Here is a 19,703-nt window from a genome sequence, read left to right as displayed (position 1 = left end):
ATAGGCAAATATTTTTCCATGAAGGCGTTGACTATATTGTCTCACAATGAGATAAATGTATTAACAGCTATGGCGCTTAATTTTGAAATGATAATTTAATAAACGGAAACATGGTCTGTGGTAGACTGTAACGCGATGTTTATTTAATCGTGCGATGAGATAATTTCGACTAAACGTCATTGTCAAGCACATTAGTAACGTCTGTATTTCATGTCATTTTCAAATCATTTTTACTTACAAGTAAAAAGTAGCCATATTCCGGCATTTTACGAAAGGATCCACACTACAGCAATCTGGAGTCTGTGGATCCCCACACACAGAAAATTTTATAGACAATTTTCTTACTTTTCCCATCTGTCTCGTTTTCATTTGACTGCCCCTTACATTACGCAAAGACTTTCCTGTCGTGAATATTATACAGTTATTGTAATATTCGGCAGACATGACAAATTCAACGTATTTACAAGTAATCTATGATTGACACTTGTATGTTCAGTGAACGTTTCCAGTTGCTAGATGAATAAAACGCATTCTTAGTCATCTTGTTTATTCCTAAAATAGCCTTAGTTCACTGAAGATACGTCAATACTGACGTGAAACCGTAGCTGCGAAAAAAGCACCTTTGTACAGCTATGTGGCTTTTGGAAATTCCTCATCATTCTTGACTGTTTTAATTGTTATAATTATGATAATTTGAATGGTTGTTGAGCGTTGAATGTTTTCTATTGTTATTCGCAATTCTTTGAACTGTGGTTGCCTTACCCAGGATATTGTTTGTAGGACTCGAATCTGTGCTTGCTTCTTGAGACGGTGACCCTACGACTACTTACTGGCGGCGCTGGAGCATACGCTATGTAATGCTCAGAAAAAGTGAAGACTGGCCTATAACGTTTCACCACTCCATCGATGATCCGTCACAGCCGTCAAATGTCTGCCATTGGGTGTATACGTAGCTATGTAAGCTTCAACAGACATCTATTTGTGGAGAGGGGTGACGGCAGATGGATGTGTTGGAGGAATAGTTCAAATGCCTTTGAGCACTATGGGACTTAACTGCTGTGGCCATCAGTCCCCTAGAACTTAGAACTACTTAAACTTAACTAATCTAAGGACATCACACACATCCATGCCCGAGGCAGGTTCGAACCTGCGACCGTAGCGGTCGCGCGGTTCCAGACTGAAGCGCCTAGAACCGCTCGGCCACTCCGGCCGGCTGTTGGAGGAATGCTTAAGAAGTTTAGTTCGTCCACGAAGAATACCACAAATTATTGGCTCGAATAGTACTTCAGTTCCCTAGCGTAGGGCATTGCGAAATAAGATTAACGAGAGGGGCGGTGGGGGGGGGGGGGGGCGGCAGGTGTGACTGAGCGGTTCTAGGCGCTTCAGTCTGGAACCGAGCAACCGCTACGGTCGCAGGTTCGAATCCTGCCTCGGGCATGGATGTGTCTGATGTCCTTAGGTTACTTAGGTTTAAGTAGTTCTACGTTCTAGGGGACTGATGACTTCAGATGTTAAGGATGTTAAGTCCCATAGTGCTCAGGGCCATTTTTTTAGGGGGGTAGGGAGATATTGAAAGAAGGAGGTATGCACGATTTGTAACAGATGTATTTAGTCAGCATGAGATTATTTTTTGCAAGTGCTCAAATATCTCCAGTAGGAGGTACAACGTAAATGTTTGCTCTTAAAACTTCGATAAGGGACGTGCCAAAACAATGTAAATATATTCTGTAATCCTAAACATATGTCATAATGATTACGACCCTAAAGTGACAGAATTTGGTGCTCGGATACAGCGACTATGACAGTCTTACTCCTTGCGCGTTATCCTCGAACGGAATGTAAACTCAGGCTTAGAACGGAGGGCAGATATGTATCTACCGGTTTCGTGTGTCATTAGGACATAGTCTTTTTTTAGCGTCCATTTATAGTGAATGATTAGAGCCCTCAGGTGACGTAATGAGGCATGAGCCGTGTTTACACTGGTAGACTCAGCGCTAAAGACTATAAACAAGTTGCTGACATGCTGTTTCAAGACTTCATCGGTAAGCCACTCTCGCTCCTTAAGTCTGCAAAAAACCGTGCAGTAGGGAAAAAACTACTAAAGAGACATTTACTTATCAATAAAGATAAACAACGCTGAACGTGTTAATTATTGTCTATGATTCCTGAATGACTTTCAGTGATATTTACATTGACTTTATTCTTCGTAAATGGAAATGAAAAGTAAACATAGGAATACCTGAATGCACTTTTGTTAGCAGATGACATCATTATTATACAAAAGAATGAAGATGATTTCCAAAGTTCACTGTACCAACTGACCAAAATATGCAAAAAATACAACTTTAAAATTTCTAGTAGCAAAATGAAAATAATATCTTTCCGAGAACAAGTCTCTCAGATCTCTTATTTAGGCCGTGCTATAAATTTTTAATTTTGACTCTGACACTGAAAGTAAAACACACAAATTCCACACTGTCTGTGGTACTATTTCAGAACATTGGGTCATAAAGTACAAAAGAGACCATTATTCTATAAAGTGATGGCGGTTCCTCTGTTATCCTATGTAGGCGAAACCAAGGTTACCAAAAAAATAAAATTCAAACAGCAGAGATGAGACTCCTAAGGAAGACGAAGGGCTGCACAAGAAGAGACATGATTAGAATAGAAGATATTAGGACAGAATTAAATATTTTCAATATGAATGAAAAAATATAAAAATATCGTGAGGGTGGAGACAACAGCTCATGAGAATGCCAGGCCACAGAATTCCCTAGAAGGTCCTGAACTGCAAGCTGAATGGGAAAAGGGATGTTGGAAGACCTCAAAGAGATGAGAGTGATTTTGTAAGTGCGTTCGGAACGGGCAACAGCCGAATCCGTGGAAAGAATATGAAGATGATGATGATGATGATGATGATGATGAGACGATGACAATCAATGTTAAAGTGCGAGACCGGCATCAGTGCAGAGGTTTAAAATTCTGTCTTATCGAGCGGGCTCGCGTAGTGGTAAGTCATGGCAAATGCTATCCGGAGGACTCGGATTCAAACCCCTCTAGATTTGTTTCCCGTGATTTCCCTACATCGTTGAAGGCACATGTCAGGATTATTCCTTTTAGAAGGGCACGACTAATTTCGTTGTCTATCGCCGCGGAAGATATTTTCATCCTGTTAGAGAAGGCAAAGGAATTGGAAGATAAATTGAATGGAATGGACAGTGTCTTGAAAAGAGGGTAATGGATTGTGATCGAACTCGATCAGGTGACGCTGAGGTAATTAGATTACGAAATGAGACGATTGAGTATTGTCATTTGGTCACAAAAGAGGTGACTATGGCCGATATAGTGAGGATATGAAATTCAAGCTGCAAAAGCAAGAAAAGAACTTCTGAAGAATAGACATTTATTAACATGGAATATAAATGTAAGTGTTGGGAAGTCATTTCTGAAGGAATCTGGAGTGCAGTCGTGTATAGAAGTGAAAAATGGGCAACAGATAGTTCAGACAAGAACAGACTAGCTTCTGAAACCTTCTCAGAAGAATGCTGAAGATTAGATGGGGAGATTGGATAATTAATGAGGAGATAGGGATTAGAAAAGGAGAGAAAAGAAGTTATGACATAACTTGACTAAAAAAAGGATCGGTTTATAGGAAATAATCTGAGGTATAAAAATCGTCAATCGTTACACAGCGAAAGCGCTGTAGCAGATGCGTCTGAGAAAGCCGTGAACAGAATCGTGGTTTGGGGGGAGGGGGTGTTAGTGCTCGATTTCTATTTGAGCTAGGAACATGGAGTAAAAAGTTTTTCGTGAAGTCCTGACTCGCGGCCCCATTTGTGAAGTCATTCGAACATCTGTCTTACTGTTGCTATGTTACAGTATATTAAGCAAGGTTTGAACGACGAACCGAAGCTGGTGCCCAGGAAAACTGTGCGAATCGATGAATTCCTTTTGCAAAACATGTGGACTGGGCTGAAATTAATGCTCAGCCAATGCCACTTTTTTATGTGCACCGTTCGAATTTGACGTGCAGATACGTGCAAAAAGAAACTTTTTTCTGGAAGGTTTTTGAAGCCATTATTTCTAAACTTTAAACTTGTACACATTGGTTCAAACTTAGCACTAAAATAGTTATGTAGATAAACTCAATACGTTATGTTTAATCCAATAATGTTGTTGTTGTTGTTGTTGTGGCCTTCAGTCCAGAGACTGGTTTGATGCAGCTCTCCATGCTACTCTATCCTGTGAAAGCCTCTTCATCTCCCAGTACCTACTGCGACCTATATCCTTCTGAATCTGCTTAGTGTATTCATCTCTTGGTCTCCCTCTACGATTTTTACCCTCCACGCTGCCCTCCAATACTAAATTGGTGATTCCTTGTAGCACATAAAAATCATGCTTACGTGACTGAACGCGCGGAAACGGTTTAAAGTTATTCAGAAAAACAAGAATTCCATTTCTACGGTAAAATTGAAAACTTTCTTTCAAAAATCTAGCTTCATTCGGATTTTAAGTGCAAAAAAAGACACTTTTTTGTGAGTTTCTTTTTATGCGTGACGCTTCTGTGTTTTAGACTTGTGCGAATCGGTTCAAATTTTGTAAGAATGTAGACAAATACATGTATTCAATGGTCGCCCTGTTGTTTAGTGACAGCCTTATCCGTTGTTCAGAAGACAATAAAAAACCTATACCGGACACTCGTCGCCTGAGCCAACAGAAATATACATTGGTCGGCAGATAAGACGAAAGCTATTTCACTTCTTTTACATCCATAACATCGCCCAGAACATATTCGCCTTTTTTGTGCTATGATAGGGGATGTCATAATTATGGTAGAGTAAATATTGGAAACCAGATTGAAGACTGCTCCCGTAAAAACACAAAAAAGGCGATTATGTTCTGGGCAGAGTTAGGGATGTGATAGAAGGGAACTAGCTTTTCGAATAATCTGGCAGCTTCAGTGAGATTTAAATCAAATCATCTTGTCATATTCGCACATTTTTATTTTTATTTATTTATTGTTCCGTGGGACCAAATTAAGGAGAAGTCTCCATGGTCATGGAACGAGTCAATACATGAAATTATAACACAATATCAGAAACAGATAAAATGAAATATAAAAAAACATATTCAGGTGACACGTCGTAAGTTTAAATAAAGAAAATCAACGATGTAACACTGGAATTTGCTTAATTTTTTAGCTCTTCCAGGAGCTCCTCGACAGAATAGAAGGAGTGAGCCATGAGGAAACTCTTCAGTTTAGACTTAAAAGAGTTTGGGCTACTGCTAAGATTTTTGAGTTCTTGTGGTAGCTTATTGAAAATGGATGCAGCAGAATACTGCACTCCTTTCTGCACAAGAGTCAAGGAAGTGCATTCCACATGCAGATTTGATTTCTGCCTAGTATTAACTGAGTGAAAGCTGCTAACTCTTGGGAATAGGCTAATATTGCTAACAACAAACGACATTAAAGAAAATATATACTGTGTGGGCAATGTCAGAATTCCCAGACTATTGAATAGGGCTCGACAAGAGGTTCTCGAACTTACACCACATATAGCTCGAACAGCCCGTTTTTGAGCCAAAAATACCCTCTTTGAATCAGAAGAATTACCCCAAAAAATAATACCATACGACATAAGCGTATGAAAATATGCGAAGTAGACTACTTTTCGTGTTGAAGTGTCACTTATTTCAGATACTGTTCTAATGGTAAATAAAGCAGCATTTAGTTTCTGAACAAGATCTTGGACATGGGCTTTCCACAACAGCTTACTATCTATCCGAACGCCTAGGAACTTGAACTGTTCTGTCTCGCTTATAATATGCCCATTCTGTCTGATCAAAATATCGGTTCTTGTTGAATTGTGAGTTAGAAACTATAAAAACTGAGTCTTACTGTGATTTAGCATCAAATTATTTTCCACAAGCCACGAACTTATTTCATGAACTACATTATTTGTTACTGTTTCAATATTACACACAAGATCCTTCACTACCAAGCTGGTGTCATCAGCAAACAGAAATATTTTTGAATCACCTGTAATACTAGAAGGCATATCATTTACATAAATAAGAAACAGCAGTGGCCCCAGCACCGACCCTTGGGGAACGCCCCACTTAACAGTGCCCCATTGGGACTGGACATCACAACCACTCTCAATATTGCGGAGAATTACCTTCTGCTTTCTGTTCTTAAAGTAAGAGGCGAACCAATTGTAAGCTACTCCCCTTACTCCATAATGGTCCAACTTCTGCAGTAATATTTTGTGGTCAACACAGTCAAAAGCCTTCGTTAAATCAAAGAAAACACCTAGCGTCCGCAACCTTTTATTTAATCCGTCCAAAACCTCACAGAGAAAAGAGAATATAGCATTTTCAGTTTTTAAACCATTTCTAAAACCAAACTGAACATTTGACAGCAAATTATGTGAATTTAAATACTCCAGTAACCTTGTATATACAACCTTCTCGATAACTTTAGCAAACACCGATGGCATAGAAATAGGTGTAAAATTGTCAACATTATCAATGTCTCCCTTTTTATAAAGTGGCTTCACTACCGAGTACTTTAATCGGTCAGGAAACCGACCACTCCTAAAGGAAAAGTTACAGATATGGCTAAGTACTGGGCTAACATACATAGAACAATACTTCAGTATTCTGCTGGATACCCCGTCATATCCGTGAGAGTTCTTGGTCTTTAGTGATTTAATTATTAACTCAATCTCCCTCTTGTCAGTATCATGGAGGAGCATTTCAGGTAACAGTCTCGGAACACTTTTTTCTAAGAGCGCTATATGATTCCCTGTTGGGACTAGGTTTCTATTTAGTTCACCTGCTACACTCCTGGAAATGGAAAAAAGAACACATTGACACCGGTGTGTCAGACCCACCATACTTGCTCCGGACACTGCGAGAGGGCTGTACAAGCAATGATCACACGCACGGCACAGCGGACACACCAGGAACCGCGGTGTTGGCCGTCGAATGGCGCTAGCTGCGCAGCATTTGTGCACCGCCGCCGTCAGTGTCAGCCAGTTTGCCGTGGCATACGGAGCTCCATCGCAGTCTTTAACACTGGTAGCATGCCGCGACAGCGTGGACGTGAACCGTATGTGCAGTTGACGGACTTTGAGCGAGGGCGTATAGTGGGCATGCGGGAGGCCGGGTGGACGTACCGCCGAATTGCTCAACACGTGGGGCGTGAGGTCTCCACAGTACATCGATGTTGTCGCCAGTGGTCGGCGGAAGGTGCACGTGCCCGTCGACCTGGGACCGGACCGCAGCGACGCACGGATGCACGCCAAGACCGTAGGATCCTACGCAGTGCCGTAGGGGACCGCACCACCACTTCCCAGCAAATTAGGGACACTGTTGCTCCTGGGGTATCGGCGAGGACCATTCGCAACCGTCTCCATGAAGCTGGGCTACGGTCCCGCACACCGTTAGGCCGTCTTCCGCTCACGCCCCAACATCGTGCAGCCCGCCTCCAGTGGTGTCGCGACAGGCGTGAATGGAGGGACGAATGGAGACGTGTCGTCTTCAGCGATGAGAGTCGCTTCTGCCCTGGTGCCAATGATGGTCGTATGCGTGTTTGGCGCCGTGCAGGTGAGCGCCACAATCAGGACTGCATACGACCGAGGCACACAGGGCCAACACCCGGCATCATGGTGTAGGGAGCGATCTCCTACACTGGCCGTACACCACTGGTGATCGTCGAGGGGACACTGAATAGTGCACGGTACATCCAAACCGTCATCGAACCCATCGTTCTACCATTCCTAGACCGGCAAGGGAACTTGCTGTTCCAACAGGACAATGCACGTCCGCATGTATCCCGTGCCACCCAACGTGCTCTAGAAGGTGTAAGTCAACTACCCTGGCCAGCAAGATCTCCGGATCTGTCCCCCATTGAGCATGTTTGGGACTGGATGAAGCGTCGTCTCACGCGGTCTGCACGTCCAGCACGAACGCTGGTCCAACTGAGGCGCCAGGTGGAAATGGCATGGCAAGCCGTTCCACAGGACTACATCCAGCATCTCTACGATCGTCTCCATGGGAGAATAGCAGCCTGCATTGCTGCGAAAGGTGGATATACACTGTACTAGTGCCGACATTGTGCATGCTCTGTTGCCTGTGTCTATGTGCCTGTGGTTCTGTCAGTGTGATCATGTGATGTATCTGACCCCAGGAATGTGTCAATAAAGTTTCCCCTTCCTGGGACAATGAATTCACGGTGTTCTTATTTCAATTTCCAGGAGTGTATATTCAGAAAATGATTATTAAATAGTGTACATATATGCGACTTATCAGTAACATGGACATTCCCACTACGCACTGATTCTATATCTTCGACCTGTCTCTGCAGACCAGCGACTTCCTTTACGACTGACCATATGGTTTTAATTTTATCCTGAGACTTAGCTATTCTATCTGCATACCACATACTTTTTGCCTTCCTAATAACATTTTTAAGCACCTTACAATACTGTTTGTAATGGTCTGCTGCATTTAGATTCTGACTGTTTCTAACGTTTTGATATAATTGCCACTTTGTTCTACAAGATATTCTTATCCCTCTAGTCAGCCAACCAGGCTGCCTGTTTGTGCTAGTACCCTGTTTTGAACGTTCTAACGGAAAGCAACTTTCAAAGAGCATGAGAAAAGTCTTGAGAAAAGCATTATATTTATCGTCTACTGTATCAGCGCTATAAACATATTGCCACTCTTGTTCCTTGATAAGGTTTACAAAGGTCTCTACAGCAACTGGATCAGCTTTCCTAAACAGCTGACGACTATATTTAACACGTGTTGCAGCACAAAAACCTTTTAGAGTTAAAATTTTACAAATTAATCTACTTTCCCAGCGCAGTGAGCTCTCTTAGCTTAGTAAACAATATATACTCCGAAGCTCCAAAGAAAGTGGTATAGGCATGCGTATTCAAATACAGAGATATGTAAACAGGCAGAACAAGGCGCTGCGGTCGGCAACACCGACAGTAAGTGTCTGGCGCAATTGTTAGATCGGTTCGGTTACTGCTGCTACATTGGTGGGTAATGAATATTTAGGTGAGTTTGAACGTGATGTTACAGCCAGCGCACGAGCGATGGGACACAGCATCTCCGAGGTAGCGAAGAAGTGGGGATTTTCTCGTACGACCATTTCACGAGTGTACCGTGAATATCAGGAATCCGGCAAAACATCAAATCTCTGACATCGCTGCTGCCGGAAAAAGATGCTGCAACAAGGGGACCAACGACGACTAAGAGAATCGTTCAACGTGACAGAAGTGCAACCCTTCGCAAATTGCTGCAGATTTCAATGCTGGGCCATCAACATGTGTCAGCGTGCGAACCATTCAACGAAACGTCATCGATATGAGCTTTCGGAGCCGAAGACCTACTCGTGTACCCTTGATGACTGCACGGCACAAAGCTTTACGCCTCGCCTGGGCCCGTCGACACCGACATTGGACTGTTGATGACTGGAAACACATTACCTGGTCGGACAACTCTCGTTTCAAATTGTATCTAGCGGATGAACGTGTATGGAGACAACCCTATAAATCCATGGACCCTGCATATCAGCAGGGGACTGTTCAAGCTGGTGGAGGCTCTGTAATGGTGTGGGGCGTGTGCAGTTGGAGTGAGATGGGACCCCTGATACGTCTAGATACGACTCTGACAGGTGACTCGTATGAAAGCGTCCTGTCTGATCAACTGCAGCCATTCACGTCCATTGTGCATTCCGACGGACTTGGACACCTCTAGCAGGACAAAGCGACACCCCACACGTCCAGAATTGCTATAGAGTGGCCCAGGAAAACTCTTCTCAGTTTAAAGACTTGTGCTGGTCACCAAACTCCCCAGACATGAACATTATTGAACATATCTGGGATGCCTTACAACGTGCTTCGTACGCTTACAGATTTATGGACACCCCTGCAGGATTCATGATGTCAGTTGCCGCCAGTACTATTTCAGATATTAGTCGAATCCATGCCACGTCGTGTTTCGGTACTTCTGCGTGCTCTCGGGGGCCCTACACAGTATTAGGCACGTGTACCAGTTTCTTTGGCTCTTCGGTGTAATATCATGTGAGTGAAGACCATACATGGAATAGCTAAAAAAGTTTTTCTGGCAGGATAAAATTTGTCGGTTGATTTGTTGCTGGTGGGATGACATGTATCATGTTACTTTACTTGACACGATGCATCATATCAAAAGACATGGGGCTAACACTAACAAGTAAAAAAACGCAAATATGTCGAGATGTTTGATTTAAATGTCTTTGGAGCTGCCAGATAAAACGAAAGGAGCTGCCAGATAAAACGAAAGCTGGTTCACTTCTTTTACATCCTTAACTTCGCCCAGAACATACTCGCCTTCTTTGTGCTATGATAGGGGATTTTACATTCTGATTTATGGTAATGGAGGAAAGTGTGCATGGTGCAGATTGTGGAGGGAGACGAAGCCTTGAAAGAGTAAGCAGGCTTAAAGACACGACGGATACAGTATGACGTCACGGCGGCACTTAAGTATAAAATCTTTTCGGTGTTCTGAGCGTGTAAAGTCTGGATCAAAAATCGATGTTTCGAAGGTTATCACCATCTGGTTCGTCGGGAGATGACTGTCTCCCTAGCTTGTTAGTGGTCAGGTAACGTCGCCTGGTATTCTAATTTCTATCGTCATAGTGAGGGAACCTGGGCGACGGGATTCGCAAGGGTAAATGCTAGACATCGGCAATAGTGTAGTATGCCCACTCTTCACCCCCCCCCCCCTTTCCTGCCTTCCTCGCCTGACCGCGATTGAGAAACGTAGACCACCCCCAGCATCATCCGTCCCCTCACTCCATTTTTTGGTTGTATTTCTTTTAGCTTCTACTTCTTCTTTTATTACATAGTCCCCATAAGTCGGTGTGAGGGAAAGGATCTCCGTACTCACCAAGTTTATCTTATACAATTCCATAAAGCTACGTTTCTTTATCGTAGATTTTTCACTATTTCTATTCTCAACACGCTGTGCATTTGACCATAGTTTTTGGCTCTGACGTGGATTGTCTATCCTGTGTAATTTTCGCCACTTTCACATGGCATGCTGTGGATGCCAGATGCAGGCTGCAGAAGTTGTACAGAGACAAAGAGGCTTGCATAGCACTGGCTAGCGCGAAGAGCTACGTCAATTAGTCCTCCAGTCTTCGGACTGAAGACAAAAGCAATAATAATTATAGTAACAGAAATACCTTCCTAATCTGAGCCTGAATGCCAATGTCCTACGTTTTTCGTACTTTCTATCCTAATATGAGAGGCCTTAAGTAAGTAAGGCAGCACTGAACTTCTAGTAGTAGATTGGTTTTACTGTGAATTGCAATATACGATGTTATTCCCGAAGGAGGCCTTGCGTTGTGATGGAGAAGGATAAGTTTGTTTACATTTTCGTGGCGACGAATACGCTGTAGTCGTTTCTTCAATATCCTGATGGTAGCATAATACACTTCAGAGCCAAATAGTGGACGGGTGTGTCAGCATTACTAACAGACATCCAGTTATTCAGTGAAGTGTGTGTGTTCAAATGTGTGTGAAATCTTATGGGACTTAACTGCTAAGGTCATCAGTCCCTAAGCTTACACACTACTTAACCTAAATTAACCTAAGGACACACACACACACACACACACACACACACACACACACACACATACACACCCATGCCCGAGGGCGGACTCGTGTGTGTGTGTGTGTGTGTGTGTGTCAGAGAGAGAGAGAGAGAGAGAGATACATTGTCCTCGTATGAGAGTGTCCATAAGTTCCAACATTGCAGGAACCACAGCTATGTGTTGTGGCCGGCCGGCACGCGGCAGATTGGACAGGTTTGCGCGAGCTTGTGGGGGCGATGACAGAAGCCTCGCTTAGCGACTCACCGTGCATTTTTTCATTGGGAGGTCACCGCAGACATTATGCAGGCACCTGTAAATACCTCCGATACTCTGGTTTTCCGTCGAAAGAATTAAATGACAGCTCTCTGCTTGGAGGGCAGCTCCGTTGTAGACGCCATTTTGGAGGCTACGTATAGTGCCACCATCCATCGGAACTTCATGAAACTACAGGAGCTGAATCAGGAATATTCCACGATGCACCAGCATACTAAGATTTTTTTTTTCAACAGAAATTGGCCGAGGAAAAAATAAGGTGCATTACTTATTGAGCGCCCTTCGTATTTTACATTATTAAAAAAACCAAACACTGATACTACAACGTTTTAAAATTACTCTGGAATGCCGCAAGAGAGACGCTGGTAAAGAGAGGTGCCACGAGGCGAGAAGCGCGTGTCTAAACAGGCGTGAGGGAGTTGGCGGCGAGGCCGGCAGACCACGACCGGCAAAGACGCAGGCGTAGACTGCACGGAGCGGCGAGCCCGTGTCGTTCCGCCGCGTCTCCGCGGCCGCTTCCGTTTGTTAGCGGGAGAAATTGCAGCCGGGAAAGTCCGACGCCGAGTCTGGCAGCGGAACGCCAACAGCCAGGCCTCTTCACTTACTGTCTCCGTCTAGCTGTCAGGTCAATTACAAACCATTAGCGAGCTATTGATCCGCAGACCCAGTCGTGATAAGAGCTTCCTTGATTGTCGAGTTGAAATCCTTATAAGGGATCAGTGTCGGGCGGAACTGTCCTTCCGCAATGCTCCTCTTACCGCGGCGGTCAACAGTTTCAGTACGGAGACCGCCAGTAAGCCCTTTTATCTTACGTAAGCGGACGTCAATGCCCAATGTCCACCCATCTATTATGGCTTCCAAGACATGCAAGACATATTTGTTAGTCTGTTCACCAAACGTTAGTTGTAGCTTCTGCAGCACACTTTGGGAGTCAGTAATGACCAGTGCGAGGTTCAAATGGTTCAAATGGCACCAAGTACTATGGGTCATCAGTCCACTAGACTTAGGACTACTTAAACCTAACTAATCTAAGGACATCACACACATCCATGCCCGAGGCAGGATTCGAACCCGCGACCGTAGCAGTCGCGCGGTTCTGGACTGAAGCGCCTAGAACCGCTCGGACACACCGGCCGGCATCAGTGCGAGGCGTTAAGTCTGCGTGGCATAGTAAATAGCCTCCCTGATCCCTATTAACTCCACTGTGTAGATACACAATTCAGGTGGCAGTGCAAATATCTGGCATGTTTCACTAGAGGGGCCAAAGAAGGCTTATCGCACACCGCCTCAGTTTTAGAGCCAACCGTATAGATGTATTTCAAGCATACCGCGCGCCGGCCGCGGTGGCCGAGCAGTTCTAGGCGCTTCAGTCCGGGACCGCGCGACTGCTACGGTCGCACGTTCGAATCCTGCCTCGGGCATGGATGTGTGTGATGTCCTTAGGTTAGTTAGGTTTAAGTAGTTCTACGTTCTAGGGGACTGAAGACCTCAGATATTAACTCCCATTGTGCTCACAGCCTTTTGAACCATTTTTCAAGCATACCGCAGCCAGTGTCGGGTAAGTACTCCAGTCGTGATTAATGTTCGTCCCCGTTCTAAAATTGGATGGCAAGTACGACACCAGGGCTGGTGTGAAGAAACACAAGCAGTTAAAACACGATAAGAAACGGAACAAGATTTGCATAATTCACCTTGGCTAGGCAGAAATTTTTTCACCTAAGCAACGTATCACTTTGGCCCCTCCTTCCCCCTCCCGCCCCCAGCCTCCCATCGCCCCATTCTTCTACATTCACTCCTGTCAGTTTTCGCTATTATGATACAGCCTCTGAAAAATTGGAGATAAGCTTATGGACTCACGTTCTTTTATTTCTGTGTTTTTCGACGCAATCACAAGAATACTTCTCCATGCCGTAGCTGCTTTCGCCCAGCCAGTGGTCATCTTTAGGCGTAAACGCACGTGCTGCAGACGTGTTGCCTTTTCCTTCGTTATAATTGACAGCGGAACCTGGTTGCATCACGTGCTTACATGTTCTTGTGACTGTTTCGAAAAAGTGTAAAAACTAAAAGAATGTCACACCCTGCGTACCATATTTCACACTCTTGACTCCTCTGGCACACCTCTCAACTCGGAGCCCAAACGGCCGCTCGTGTCGCTTGGGTTTTATACCGACGCTGGCCTTAGGTTAAGCTTACACAGTATAAACATCAAAATGGACATACTTGTGTCGAAGCGCTCATGGCACAACGGCAGAGAACTCATGGCATAACGGCAGAGAACTTTAAGTTGACCGTATATATGATGCATAAAACAGAAACTACTTACAATTGAAAGTGATGAATTGATGAGTGTTGGCACTCTAACCAAAATACATTCATTCTGATACGTTGGTTCCTCCTTTCTACTGGAGACAGTAATAATTTTCTGTTTCACATATTAACTTATAAAAATTTTCTGTTTTACATTTTAACTTACAAAAAAATTGTGGTGCGTTGTCCTTAAAGTAAAAGTTCGGAATTTAAATCGTGGTTTTAGGTAATTTCGACCATAAGTCAAGGACACGAGTGATGTTACATACTATACATTCCAGTTACAGACTCTTTCACTTTAGACATCTGATAATATTACAATGTGTGATACGTAACATCACGCACGTGCTTGAGAACGAATGTGGTTGAAATTAGCTAATCGCACAATTTAAATAAAAAACGCTTACATTATTGCCTACAATGGCCCGTGCTTTTTATAAAGTATTTAGAGGCTGTGGATCAGCACAGAAACAAAATTTTAACTTATGTTACACTGGATATGTAGTTCAGACAGAGCCGAAAATGCGGAGTAATGAAAACAAAATAAAGAGATGATTTAACCCATTCAACGAACTCCAGTGCTTGTTTTGGAACCCCGGTGCTTGTTTTGGCAATTATGGTCATTAAAAGATGGCCTACGCCTATAACGCAAAAAAATTAAAAGTAAAACATCTCTCCACGGAAATCACAATACTTGAATTAGGGGAATTTTTTAAGCACAAAATACCAGTTACGATATAGAAAATCAGTCTTTTCTCCAAAACAGCTATCCCATATTCAGGTGAAAGGCGGTGTTATTTAAGGAGTATTAAAAATTCAAATTATTGAATACAGTGTCTTGTAGCAAAGTGAGGGCTTGGGAGCTATTACGACGGTGCTAAGGTGAGCAGGAAGTGAGGTCGGTGTACCCGGGTGGGCGTTCTGGAGGTCGTGCGTGGTCTTCCGCAGCGGGCACAACAGCTCGCAGCGTGGGGCGGCCTGCAATGTCAGCCAGCACGTGGGCTGACACGTGTCTGGAACGCGGTACCAGGTGTCACTCATATGTCTGCCTATAAAAGAGGCGTCTGTGCGCACCTGGCTGGTCCTGTGAGGAGCTGACGCTGAACTCAGTGCACCATCATTTACACTTACACACACATATGTACCTCGGGATGAAAGTTTTTATCGGCAATATACATACACTGTACATCTGCAGATCGCTACAGGGTGCACAGTAGATGACATTTTCTACTGTATTAGCCTGTCTCTGGGGAAGCGATAGCGAAAACAGATACGCTGAGGTGACAAAAGTCATGAGACAGCGATAGACACATGATATACATATAGCGGTAGTACCGCCTACAAAAGGTATGGAAGGGCAGTGCGTTGGAGGAACTATCATTTGTACTCAGGCTACTCCGACGTGAGTACGGCCCCACGACGGGAAATAACGTAATTTGAACGCGAAATGGTAGTTGGAGATAGACGTACGGTACATTCCATTTCGGAAATCGTTAGCGAATTCAATACTCAGAGATCCACAGCGTCAAGAGTGTACCGAGAGTACCAAATTTCAGGCATTACCTCTCACCACGGACAACGCAGTAGCCGACGGCCTTCACTTAACGACCGAGAGCAGCTGTGTTTGCGTAGATTTGTCAGTGCTAACAAACAAGAAACACTGCGTGAAATTATCGCAAATATCAATGTGGGACGTACGACGAACGTATCCGTTAGGACCAAAAAAAAAATGGTTCAAATGGCTCTGAGCTCTATGGGACTCAACATCTGTGGTCATAAGTCCCCTAGAACTTAGAACTACTTAAACCTAACTAACCTAAGGACATCACACACATCCATGCCCGAGGCAGGATTCGAACCTGCGACCGTAGCAGTCGCGCGGTTCCTGACTGAGCGCCTAGAACCGCTAGACCACCGCGGCCGGCTCCGTTAGGACAGTATGGCGAAATTTGGCATTAATGGGCTATGGCAGCAGACGACCGACGTGAGTGTCTTTGCTAACAGCATGACATCGCATGCAGCGCCTCTCCTGGGCTCATGATCCTATCGGTTGGACCCTACACGGCTGGAAAACCGTGGCCTGGTCAGATCAATCCCGATTGCAGTTGTTAAGGTAGGGTTCCAGTGTCTCGCATACCCCACGAAGTCATGGGCACAAGTTGTCAAAAAGGCACTATAGAAACTGCTGGTGGCTTCACAATGGTGTGGGATATGCTTACATGGAATGGCGTGGACTGGGTTCCTGTCCAATTGACCCGATAATTGAATGGAAATGGTTATGATCGCCTACTTGGAGGCCATTTGCAGCCGTTGTTGGGCTTCATGTTCCCAAACAACTATGGAATTTTCTTAGATGACGATGCACCATATCACCAGGCCACAGTTGTTCGGGATTGGCTTGAAGAATATTCTGGACAACTCGTACAAATGATATGGCCACCCAGATCGCCCGACACTAATCCCGTGGAACAGTTAATGGGACACAATCGAGCGGTCAGTTCGTGCACAAAATCCTGCACCGTCAACACTTCCGCAGTTATGGACAGCTATACGCAGAATGACTCAATATTTCTACAGCCTACTTCCAGCGTCTTGTTGTGTTCGTGTCACGTCGAGTTGCTGCACTACACCGGGCAAAAGGAGGTCCGTTGTGATATTAGAATGTATCCCATGACTTTTGTCACTTCAGTGTCATTTGGTAATTCTACAGCAAGACCACTTCTTGAAATTTCCTAACATCTTGCATCAGTTGTCTCCTTGTTGAGATTTTCCACCATTTCTGTTACCCTCTGCCTCGGCACAGACAAGTCTTGATGGACCTTATCAGTAGAATCTGATAATAATCTCAGAGAGTTGAGTAGCCGGCAATAAAAGTTCTTTATAAGTAATCTCCCGCGTAAACAAATAGCAGTTTCCCGGTATCACAACAGTGATCGATGCCTAGTCTGTCTTTTGTTTTACCTAGAATCTATTCTATGTAGTCCTTCCATTTCGTAAATTCTCGTATTGTTTCCCCCATGTATCTGGACGACGTGTGATTTGTTTTTTCTTATAGTCAACGCCCACCATATGTTTCATTTGGGTGACGTTCACATCTTCTCCTTTCTCTACATTAAGATCAAACTCGCGATAATGTTCGTATTACAACTAGAATAAAAGAATGATAAAATCCTTGTTGAATTGTAATTTTCATTTATTAAAATAAATAGGTAACATGACATTGCTGATTGAATGCTGCAATAGTTGAAATGTAATACAGATTTTCTTCTCTTTTCAGGTCAGTTGCGGATCGAATGTTGCTGTTCAAACGAACGAGGTAAACACCCTAAAACTCCTGGGAGTTAAACGTAACCTCGTTTAACATCTCTGAAGTCAACGTCGTTCACGATGCGTTTGGACAATTCTTAATCTGTAAGATAGGTTACAATACCTTTCGGGCCTCGTAAGAGTAATTTAGTATTTTCACTTGTTGGGTAATCAGAAATATCAGCCAGAAAATGAGAGAACCGCTATGGACTAAAGTGGCAAAGCGTGTGCCTCTAATCTTATTTCAACGATAGAATTAGTCACAGAGAAATTCTCAGTGATATTTGTGGGATGGGAACGACGACTGAAGTTCTGAGAAGGGGTGACCGATAATGGAATGGATAATCACTGTAGGTGGTAATATTTCTTTTTCTCCTCCTTCTATAGAGCGCCTTTGAGATTGTGTTGAGCTGTGCCAGTCTTGCAAGGAGAACACGGCAAGTACCAAAACCCGATTTGCCAGAAACATCGCCCCGTGGAAGAGGAGTCAAAATAAGCGAACACGTGTCTCAGCTTATCCGTAGATACTTGACCGTTTCTGAAAAAACGACGGTCAAAGTTTTCGAGGTGTTTTCCAGGTGCCTTATGCGCCTTTTACCGCGCGATATTCACAGACGAAATGTTGACACAGTAGCCAACGTCGCTGCTTCTTAATTTTGTGCACCGTGTATAAGATTACTACACGAATGTTTTCCAGTTATACTGATATAGCGTTGTCCTTATTCATCTACTAATTGTATGTCAGATGAATGAATTAAGAAAAAAAGAATGCGAATATTATCTGAAATTGTTGTCGGTGAAATTCCTGTAGTGTATCTTGATTCATAATCAATTACAAGCGCCATTTTTCGGCAAAGTGCTCTGTTATGCATGGTTTGCAGTGAAATGTTCAGCACTGTTAACGACGTTTCTTTCCAAAATAAGATTCATACGAAAAAATGTCATTGTGGCAAACTTGTCTTCGCGCGATGCTTGTGGTTTTCGAATGTTTCTACGATCGTTATCATCTAAGGGAATGTACCAAATCTTCCTGAAGAATAAACATATGAATAAAATATTAGAATTAATATAACAATTGATATGAGAATGAAATAGAGCATATGAGAATTTATAAAGATTGTAACCCCTCAACATAGCCGGCCGCGGTGGTCTCGCGGTTCTAGGCGCGCAGTCCGGCACCGTGCGACTGCTACGGTCGCAGGTTCGAATCCTGCCTCGGGCATGGATGTGTGTAATGTCCTTCGGTTAGTTAGGTTTAAGTAGTTCTAAGTTCTAGGGGACTGATGACCACAGCAGTTGAGTCCCATAGTGCTCAGAGCCATTTGAACCCCTCAACATACCATACAGACATATATTATATAATAAATGTATGACACTTTTTCTGAAATCCAGTTGTAATTTTGCGATGAACATAACGCCCATGTATCCCCTAATATGATAAGAACATGCGTGTACTAACCTTCTACGGACACAGGTAAATAAATAAAAACAAAAATTAAATAAAATAAATAAAAGCAATTTTGGGTTTCGAACACGTCGCGGAAAATTAACAAGCCGCTTCTCTAAGCGCTAAGTCACCAATTCGGTTCAGTGTATCACGCGGCAAAAAGCTCATAAAGTAACACGAAAATTTTGACTGTCATTTTATCAGAAGCGGTCGAGCATCTACGGATAAACCGAGACACATTTTCGCTTATTTTGACTCCTCTTCCACTGAGCGAAGTTTCTGTGAAATCGCGTGGTGGGCTCCTCGTTAGTAATAACAGTAACTGAACTGGTAACACCTCAAAAGCCGCGGCATTATTTTCTGTAGACTGTTAGTAATGTCAGTGTACCGAAGCAAGAAACAGCTTTCTTTTTCTTTCCCAAGAAGAGGTGAGAGTTTCACAATAAAATAGCCTATGGCCGTTCATTTGGCCCGTCATTAAAGTTTAACATCATGTTTTAGCACCTGTGCAACAAAAAAGTTTAATTAAGCAGAATCATACAATTAATAACCCTTAATAATACGTTCTGACGACATGCACAAAGCGAAGTCTTCAGGTTCTTTGCGATGCCGTCATGCTCTCAACTACTCTGGTGAATGAAACACGTTATGACCACGCCAACCGCTATACTAAATGCCACCAAGTAGCAATGTGGCCACGTGACTTCATAA

General features: G+C 43.6%; 2 protein-coding genes across 2 annotated transcripts in view; both read left to right on the top strand.

Annotated features, from left to right (window-relative positions):
- The window catches only part of LOC126236860 (SH2 domain-containing protein 4B-like), a 612,474-nt gene that overhangs the window by 284,453 nt on the left and 308,318 nt on the right, over nt 1-19,703 (top strand). The window lies entirely within an intron of this gene.
- LOC126235272 (uncharacterized) overlaps nt 1-19,703 on the top strand; it is a 383,181-nt gene that overhangs the window by 163,273 nt on the left and 200,205 nt on the right. The window contains exon 3 of the mRNA XM_049944000.1: nt 17,517-17,555. Coding sequence (XP_049799957.1) covers nt 17,517-17,555 — 39 coding nt within the window. The remainder of the gene's footprint in view (nt 1-17,516; nt 17,556-19,703) is intronic.

The sequence above is a fragment of the Schistocerca nitens genome, chromosome 2 (assembly GCF_023898315.1).
Source record: "Schistocerca nitens isolate TAMUIC-IGC-003100 chromosome 2, iqSchNite1.1, whole genome shotgun sequence".
NCBI lineage: Eukaryota > Metazoa > Arthropoda > Insecta > Orthoptera > Acrididae > Schistocerca > Schistocerca nitens.
This window is presented reverse-complemented; position numbering and strand designations above follow the sequence as displayed.